Source organism: Penaeus vannamei, chromosome 22 (genome assembly GCF_042767895.1).
Source record: "Penaeus vannamei isolate JL-2024 chromosome 22, ASM4276789v1, whole genome shotgun sequence".
Classification (NCBI taxonomy): domain Eukaryota; kingdom Metazoa; phylum Arthropoda; class Malacostraca; order Decapoda; family Penaeidae; genus Penaeus; species Penaeus vannamei.
Genome location: NC_091570.1, coordinates 13,501,890 through 13,511,889, shown reverse-complemented (window position 1 = coordinate 13,511,889; position 10,000 = coordinate 13,501,890). Strand labels below are relative to the sequence as shown.

The 10,000-nt window shown below is 34.4% G+C and overlaps 1 protein-coding gene across 2 annotated transcripts in view; it reads right to left on the bottom strand.

Moving 5' to 3' along the window:
- Positions 1–10,000, bottom strand: part of LOC113801894 (serine/threonine-protein kinase RIO3) — an 11,965-nt gene that overhangs the window by 689 nt on the left and 1,276 nt on the right. For both annotated transcript variants that reach the window (XM_027352305.2, XM_027352306.2), the window contains exons 2-13: positions 9,220–9,548; positions 8,905–9,092; positions 8,630–8,739; positions 8,081–8,260; positions 6,149–6,214; positions 5,891–6,036; positions 5,432–5,570; positions 4,630–4,833; positions 4,264–4,433; positions 3,843–3,948; positions 3,164–3,391; positions 1–815 (exon numbers count right to left, since the gene is read on the bottom strand). The exon at positions 1–815 is cut by the window's left edge and continues 689 nt beyond it. In XM_027352305.2, coding sequence (XP_027208106.1) covers positions 507–815; positions 3,164–3,391; positions 3,843–3,948; positions 4,264–4,433; positions 4,630–4,833; positions 5,432–5,570; positions 5,891–6,036; positions 6,149–6,214; positions 8,081–8,260; positions 8,630–8,739; positions 8,905–9,092; positions 9,220–9,446 — 2,073 coding nt within the window. In that variant the 5' untranslated portion in view covers positions 9,447–9,548 and the 3' untranslated portion in view covers positions 1–506. The remainder of the gene's footprint in view (positions 816–3,163; positions 3,392–3,842; positions 3,949–4,263; positions 4,434–4,629; positions 4,834–5,431; positions 5,571–5,890; positions 6,037–6,148; positions 6,215–8,080; positions 8,261–8,629; positions 8,740–8,904; positions 9,093–9,219; positions 9,549–10,000) is intronic.

Sequence of the window (10,000 nt, the reverse complement as noted above, 5' to 3'; positions counted from 1 at the left end):
AGGAGTATCAATATCCTTATTCAAGTATCACAAAATAATGGTAAACAAAAAATAAACAGATCAGTGGTTTCATCCCTGACAAATGACAACTTATACAGAGAAACACAAAACAAACTTACAACACAGGAAGTTTCTTACTATGCAAAAAATGGACACCTTTCGTTTGTATTCTTAAACTGAAGATAGAACCATTAACTAATACCAACAATTACACAATTCACCTTTAACAAACCTTATAATACTTTCATAGTTATTTCCTGAATCTCAAAAGCCTAACCATGGCACCAAAATTAATTAAAAAAAAACTTCAGTTATTAATAGTGTCATATGGGTGTGTTGGTACTTCGGTGTATGAATACATATGTAAATGCATATACACATACATAAGTATTAAATCACTCCTGAAATAAATTAGAAGGAAATGCCATTACGTAAAGAAAACTGTTGTAAAAAATATATATATTTTCATTACATGTATGGTTCTCGATTGACACTCGATGTAGAGATTACTTAATTTTCCTGTTTTTGGCCTTCTTTTTCTTGCCCTGCTTGCTGCTGGTCTTACTATCAGGTGAACCAGATTGTGCCCCTGAACTCAGACTAGGGAAGTCTTCATCCAAGAAGGACACTCTGCAATGGATAATTTCATGCGACCCCTCAGCCTTGTCTGGGTGCTTCTCCCTTTCAAGGGAACATCCTGCAAGCCTCTCTGCTATCTCTGATGTACTTTCTTCTCCAATGCTTTTCTCTTTCTTAAGAATACTTTTCTTAGGCTCACTTTTTGCTGGTGGTATCAGTTCCTCTCCAGTCTCATCCTGTAAAAAAAAATTGGTACAAATTAATTAACTAACAAAAAGTTGGTTAACAATTATAATAGAAACAATAAAAATTTTGCTCTCTATATTTGTAGCTCATCTTCTACTACATACCATTACAACAGAGTAGCATTTGAGTCACCAAGAATATAAAAAGGTAATTCTGAATTTGACTCTCACCTGCAAATTCAGATTACATTACTCACTCAGTTAATCTGTACGCAAATCAAAACTTTTTTTGCTATCCACATATGATTAAACACATATCTATTAGACACATATCCAATCCTCCTAAACTTACTAAGATACAGATTGCTCTCATTTCATGCCTAGGACTTCCCTGTCAGGGGTTGTGGGAGTGTCCTGACAGGACTGGTTTTGGAAGTGCTGACCTTGCCTGACGAAAGCTTATACAGTATAGAATAATAGTTAATATGTGGGTTAATAAGCAAAAAAATTGCCACAATCATTTCTTTAATCATATTAGGTACACCAATTCATGTAACCATGCTTCTTTTAAGTTTTTACCAAAATGAGAACTGAACACCAATAATCAGTTTGTGAAATCTGATCTCCATATAAAACAGAAATATCTATGTAAATGATTGAATACAACCTTTTTAATCACAATTTTCTTCAAGACCACCACTTACTAAACTGGAAATTTCTTTTTTTGTGTGTAGACCCCATTGTAATTTATGCAGTTTTGCCTTTAAGTATATTCTTAACCTAGCCTAACATTTAAATTGGAAATTACATTATCAACTGGACATGTTAATTTTATTGACAGCACCTATTAAGAAACATGTACATGAAAAATGAGAATGCTTTTCATAATTGATAAGACTAAATACACATTTCCACAACATTCTTGCTTTCATTTATCACAGGCCTTTCCATCACAAGGAAAAGTTATAAATATGGCAATCACAATCCTTTTTATGTTTTTTTCCAAACATATCCCAACCCTCACAAAACTTGTTCTTCACTCGTCTACTTTTAAAAATTCTACACTTACTCACTGTAATCATACAATGAAATAACTAATATGTAATATGTATTTTCTCGGAAGTGGCTCAGATAATGTTTAGACATTCCCATATTTCTTTCATTTCAGAAGTCTCTACAAATTTATTTTAACTTCTTTAATTCATTCTCTTTTTGTTAATTTGCAATCTATTCTATTCATTTAGTAATCTAAGGTTATATTTGTTTTGTGCCGTTTGTAGGGCACAGCCTGTAACTGATCCCAAATTTTTAGCACATGTCTGTACTAATATTTTTCAAATCTGCATCATGTACCAACTAAATAACAAATATTTGAATTTAAAAAAAAAATAATAATAATAATACTAATTATAAACCTACAAAAATTATTTTTAATTATATGCAAACATTTTTCAGATTGCTTATTTTCATTTCAGTTTGATTGTTTACCCTACTAAATTCAGTGTAAGTAATCCACTCTTAATAAAATACTCATTCCTATAATGTAATGAATTGTGTCCGACCAACAATAATTTCCTTTAATACCATTATGAAACCTACCACCCACATCATACTTTCACAATTTAAGACACTAAATTTTCCACAAATACTGACTTTTGATACTTTGTTTCCCCATATCAAATATCATCTACCAATATATTCTTATAAACTTCGCACATGCTCGCTTCAAAAGTACATTTGAAGAATCTTCTTTCAATTAAATACAGTGATAAATCAGATTACTTCAAAGCTCATGCAGCAATTTTTTCAATTACAATATAAATGGGAAAAGAAAACATCTCGCATATAAACAGAAATGCGCTCTTCTCAACAAATGAAAGGTCAGCTTGAAAAAAAAAAAATTGTATTGCCCTCTTACCAGCATCATCCGTCAGTGTTGACTGTTTCTTTTATATTCTTTGCAACCAAAGAAAAAGCATAATCCTGACTGAAACCAATTATCATAGCAAGCAAACTTATCTACTAGCATATACCAAAAGTACCCACAGGACATTAGGATTACAAATGTTAGTAAAACTGCAGGGCAGCACAGTTCTAAGACAAATTAAGATGCAAACCACTAACTAAGAACATACAACTACAAACTACTTTGCTTCTACTGCAAACACAACAATGCAGAACATAGGTATAACAGTCTATAGATTAAGAAAATCTAATATTCCAGCAGTTTAGAGGATGCTTTATCTATTCAAAATAAGGTTCTATATAAAGGATACAAAGGCTACTCATATACACCCAGGCTGTTAGGATAATAAGCTCAAGCATACAAATAAGAACAAGGACAAGAAAAATGTAAAAATAGCAACTAGACAAAGATATAGAAAAAAATATCAACGTACGATAACAACAAATTCTTCCAGTAAATCGTCACTTTCTTCCTCCTCTTCTTTTTCCTTTTCTTCCTCTTCTTCATCCTCTTCCTCCTCTTCAACTCTATAACTCATTTTGTTCTTCTCTTTCTCCAGCTTCTCTTCTGCTTGGATTTCCTCCCACAGGAACTCAAAGTTACGGTTTGTGCTATTCATTTTCTGGCGCCAGAGCTCTTGATGGGCTTCATATTCATAAATCTGTAAAAAATAAATTATCAATACTGATGCCAACAGTAATCAAACAAACAAACAATCTTTGATGGTATCCACAGTAATATTGATAACATCCACTCTCTGGGACAGTAACACTGGCAACTCACCCTGGACATTGGAGGACTCTAATCACCAAGTCGGTTTTTCTATTCTTATCACCTGACAATTAATACTTATGCTTAGAAGTGTTTGGATTTTCAAATCTTACATACAAATTTTTTTTTATAGCTTTTATTAAAATTTGCTGCCTTCCACATTACTTTTTTTCCTTGGCAAATTGGGGTACTCCAGAATCCAGAGTTGTTGCCATTTTCATTTCACCCGAGATGGGACACTGAATAACAGCGGATTTCTGTATATTCAATATATATCTACACATAAATGTGCATATATAGTTCTTATTCTCAATACTTGACAATGCGTCATTTTAACTCACCATCCTTGCAGCTTCATCCTCTGGCCCAGGGAGAGAAATGCCACTCACTTTCTCAAACAGCTGAAGAGGAGTTGGCAACTGTGGAAGCCCTTTAGACTGGAAGAACCTAAAGATAAGATCTTTGAGTTAGCCTCTATATCATAACTTAATTATTCATAACTTAATTATTATCAGAAACAATTCAATAAATAAACAGGAGGAATAACTAGATATACTATTTACAAATATCTTGTAAGAAAGAGAAAAGGACACTTAAAAGACAAGACATCCTTTGAAATACAGAGAGACATTACAAGACTTTTAGTTACTTCTGGAATTTCTCAGTCCATTACTAACATATACTGAAGATTATATCTCACACTAAATGTCTAGTATTCATTATTCATTGCAGCACATTTTTCTGAGAAGCATTTTCCCTTACTTAATGATGTTAGAACAATCACGGTGTAAGAAATGTAGAGCATGAGGGTGTGACGGTTCAACAGCCTGACCCACATCAATGATCCAACAACGACCTTCATGCCACAAGATGTTGTATTCACTCAAATCGGCATGAACAAGGTGGCAGCCTTGGAACATCTTCACCATTGCCTAATACATACAGTAATGCATTAATAAACAAATAGTTAGTAACTGCCGTTAAAACTGATTACAAAACTCTGAGGTCAAATTGAAGCATATATTGTGAATATATAAATATAATGCTATCAAACAAAAATTTCCAAGAAAGTTTTAAATTGCCTTAACATTATTGTTATTCACACTGCATAAGTAAATAAACTTTTACCTCCACCACTTGCTCATATGCAATGGAAAGATCACAGGATGACAGATAAGCATCCTTCAGTTTAGGAGCTGCCTGATGGTTACGGCCAATAAAGGACATCACCAGGACATGCTGCTTAATAAGTATTGGCTCTGGTGAAGGTATGGCAGCACGCTGTAGACGTCGCAGGTTGTGATACTCTTTCTCAGCCCATAGACGAATAGACTGAAAGATGAATAGGAATTCCAGCATATTATTTGATATATTACACCATCCAGATGAAACGCTCTTTTAATGAAGTTATGAAAACACTTTTAAAATTACTTGAGAAATCTTTCATTGTATAAGAAGCAAAATTTTGTCTGCACTATATATGTAGTTTCCATTCTCTCATATCTTATAATTTGAAATAATTTGAGTCCTTTCTTTAAACCAAATTGAATAAAAAATAAATACTTAAAAATAAATCAATGCATATATATATATATATATATATATATATATATATATATATATATATATATATATATATATATATATATATATGAATATATAGACAAATTAATTAATTAATTAATATATTATTACTAAAAATAATAAAGAGCCGTGAGAAAGAACAAGTCTTGCCTTTTACAACTGTAAATATCAGTGAATTATTTTTTCTTTTTACCAGAATACTTTTGTACTTTAAACTGAATAACATAAAGAGAACCATGTACACAAGACAATGAAAGGCAGAACAAGAAAACAAAAAAATATGCTTAGTTTTTTTTTTTGCTATGTTGTGATTCTCTGTTTTGCCTTTGTCTACAACCAATCCTACCTTCTGTGTGTTATTCTTAGTCATTCTGTCCTTGAAACGATAATCTTCTCGGATGTAGCGCTCACGTGTTTTGAAATCAGTTAGTGTTGTTTTGAAAACCTTCACAGCACACTCTTCTGAAATTTCCTTTTCTTCAATCCTGAAAAACAGACAAGTTTGTGTACAACATCCTTACAAAAACTCAGACTGTAATCAAAGCAACTTTCCTTTTGTATATGGCTTTCTCTAACTAAGGAATGCAACAAAACATGCATGCGACTGTTAAAATGTACATACCTTCAAAAGCGTAATAAATTGAGCATTGTAGACCTGAACTTCAAGAACTAAATACCATAAACAAAACAAAAACTTGTTTTTCTCAATGTTATCTAAATTCAAGGTCAAGTATTGAAGGAAAAGATTTCCTTTCCTTAAAACTCAAGATATCTTTTAGAACATAAATGTGATGAAGTCACTTACTGTCCTCCTTTGGCATGAATGACAACAGCTTCTTTGCCTGAACTGATGACACCATTCACAGATTCCAAAATAGCATTGTTTACTAATTTGAAAATCAACAGTCGTGTGTTTGGATCCAGAGCCATCTCAGCTGTGGCTTTTTCCACCTTTAGAAAGATAAAAGAATATTGAAAGTATTATTCAAACCTGTAAAATTATTCTAAGGGGACTTTTGATTCAGGAATCTTTAATAATCACTTTAAGAAAACCTCATTTTACCTTGTCATGAACACGGTTCTTTCCTTTGTTTTCCTTAATTGCAGCACGCTGTAGCTTGTTATAAACCTGGGAATGAAGAGATAAGAAAGTATATCAAAATTCTCACTGTTAAAATACTTGATGCATCACCCACTTATTACCTTCTTTAAACATTTTGCAAGATGGAAGATTCTGGCAAAAAAACGGTAGATGATCCCCTTAAATGCATATAAGACCAAGCTAAAATACTTTCACTCTCGCATTCACTTAGTAATAGGCTCGCAGATCTGTGCCAGTGTAAATACTGAACTATAGTATTACTATATTATTACAGTGGTGAGAAATAAGTGGTTCATTATCCATACCACAACGTATGTTTATTCCAGGTGCATTTGATGAACTAGAACAAATTTTAAAGAATAAACAGAAAGAAAGCATCACCAGACCAATGTGATCAAAGTACTATTGAGAAGTAACTGCTTCACCTTAATTAATTAAGTAATTATGATGGTTATACAAAAATAATGGAGCCATAACAAAGCACTGACTAAACAGATTCCCCTGTCAAACTCCAGAGTCCCAGATCTTAATCTTGGACCTCATTGCTAAATCCAATGAGAGCAGCCACTTAGGTCTGCAAAGATTCATCTAAGACATCAATACCATCAGCAAGGTCAAAATCAGTGACACTTATTTCCTAATATTGCTCCACACTAATTTTGGATGGTAGTTTTACCCAGGCCATGCAAGTGCTGAAAAACAGATGCAAGAACCCTGCCTCTCTCCTGAATTCACAATAAAAAAGCTTCTGTACACATTTTACAGCACTTTCAGTACTAGCATGAAGATGTCTGAACTCCTCTAACACTCACCCAATGATTCACTATGCACCAAGACAAACACCTTGAGGCCAATGTAACCTGTAGAACTTGTGGTAGCAATCTAAAATGAATTGAAGTGCAAGGATTTGGTCAGTATGGGCTTGACAAAAATTAATTCTGCCTGCTCCAGTCTCTGGAGCAATCTGCATATTTGGGGGAACTGTATCAGACTATGAGATGGCCGCCAGCAGACAGAGCAATGGGTTGATCACCAGATAACAATTCAACAGGGATGCCACAAATACCAAGTCCTTTAAAGCTCTTCAGTTTGAAGATCACCTTCCTCACTAGAGATAGTTCAAGTTTCGGGATTACTGTTGGTGGTTCAACCTGGTGTTACCCAAAATACTGTACCTAATGTTCTAACACTCCAACAGGATCTAAGATGACCCAACAATCTACTGAGCATAAAGCAGCTTTCTGCTAAAAGGATACCATGTCCAGCAATGCAGGTTGGAGCACTGGTATCAGGAGCTAGAAATACTCAGTAAGTGGAACCTTGCAAAGTCCTAAATAAAATGCCTATGCTATTAACCATTTTCCTAGCTGTAATAATACCAAGTATTCTCACCTATAAAAAGACAACCACCTAACCTTCAGTTTCTTCAGTTCCAACCATAGTAGTGGCAACAGATCAACCTCAACCTACAGCTAAGAGCAGATGTTCAATGCTTCCTCTCAGACAACCTGACCTGTCTGAGGTTCATTCTTAGGCAGTCACTCAGGATGGACACTCCATCACAACAATGCTCCAAATAAGGGAGGGCAGCAAGCTATAGGGCCTGGTATACACCTATGGAATTGCCTAGGGCTTTGGCCCACCTGCCTCACACTGGGTAGGGATAGACTGCCCCTACTCCCTTAATACATAATAAAGGTCACCCTCCCAACAGGACCTTTAGTCTGAATAACTTGCTAGCAGAACCTCAATTTATTAGATACTGCCAGTAGGAGGTGGCAGCAAGAAAGCATGGAAGTACTACTTCACATCTGCCTGAGTATGAAGCACCCACCCATTAACAGCAAAACAAAAGGTATTCTCTAAACTCTCACAAAAAAAACAAAAACAAACCTTGTTTGACAGATGCATGTCAAATCCTCCACCATCTCCTGTGTTTATTCCAGGGGGGAGGTTCATGATTCGCTCAGCATTTTTACGACCACTGATTGCAAGGTCATGCTTGGTCACAATGCCCTTGCCATGCTTGACATATCCACAAGCTGGAATGACTGGATCATCACGTTCACGTGCCTGTGCATAAGAGAAATTCTCAGTATGTGCTAAACTGTTTCTTAGTTTAAAGCAAGAGGTCCACTTACAAATAACTTACATTTATCATATTTGGAAGCCTAAAAGACAAAAATTACACAATTTGCAAAGGCATTCACTTGACATTAGATAATACATATCTATCAGGATAAGAATGGTGTGTATATGTATATATATACTAGCAAATACTCCTAAATTTCATAAATAATAACGGTATACTCCCTGAAAAAATACTGCAATAATTATCAATAAACTTATCATAACAAAAAATACTTAAGCCAATATAAAGCCCAAGATAATTATTATTGGTTTGCAAATATAGTTAGTTCACCATCTTTTCAGAGTAATCACCTCAAAAGAGTCAAAATCTCTGTTGTCTTCATCCAGTTCCTGAGGTTCATCATCACTATCAGGTCCATACCAATCAGGGCATATCTTAAACTTGTTGAATGATACTGAAACTGAATTGATAAAATATATGAAAGATATCAGGTACAAGTCATGCAATTAAATAGTATCAAATCTTCCCTTTTTCATTAAAACAATATATCTTTTGTTTTCCAAGTATCTTTACTTTCCTTTCAGCTTAATACTGACTTATCATAACATTTCTAACAAAAACCTACCTTTGGAATTGCCATTGTAATGCCTCTCTTCACGATTCAACTGTTGGTCATACTCGCGATCAAATTCATACTGCAGTACTTGTGCTAAGATTAAGTCTTCTGATGTATCCTCTACTTTGCTGAGGCTGAAGATGTTGTTTACATCAGTTGTGCCACCAATCAGTGCCTTGTAGTACATCTCATTCTCTCTGTTTACAAAGAAAAAACATTTGATCACCTATTCAATATTCAATATATGCTTTAATTAGCATGCTTGTACATTGTGGGGGAAATAAACGTTCATAGGTTCTATTCAATTTCTAGAAAACTACTTACTGATCTTGAATGTTCTGAGCAAGATCCTCTGACATGAGATCACGGAAGGAGGAAGGAGAGGATTGTTCCTTGGTCTGTGTTGTCTGTGAAGACACCCATGGACTGGTGGTCACTGGTGGGTCTGTGGCCAGTCCAGCACCTCCCCATGCTGCCACACGGCCTTGTGGCAAGGTGCTAGGTACTGGCTGATGGTCTGTAGCCGGTTGTAACAGTTCTGCTGACGACATTTTGGGGTTTTCTTCTATTTGTTTTATCCAGTTTAATTCAAGACGATTCTTGAAATTTTGACTTCTCTTTGCTTGATCCTTAATATTCTCTATTTGGTTTACCTGTAAAAGAAAAAGAAAAAAAATTGTGAAGGAAAATTCATCTGAAAATAACTAGGTATATGATGCGATACACAAAAATAACACAAACAATTGTCATTTCAGACTTCTTAGCACTCTATTTTGCTACTTTCCAAACAAAATATTTGAAATCTCTTGAGATAAACTTCTCCATATTTAATTCAAATTTACAGGAATCACAGTGCCAAAAATACAGGCAGTGTGTTATATAAGTAGACACCATTCTGGGCGTGCAGCACGTAGGCATAGGGTGATCTTCTCTCTTTGTTTACATATACTGCACAAATAGTCCTATAGAAGAACTTTGTCTCAGTTTAAATCACCTCATATAAGTTTTATTACGTATTAACTCCAACTATATATTGTCCTCCTGGCTTACTATTAGTAAAAATGAATTTATTTCTTCTGAAGTTTTGTACAAAAAAACAAAAAGA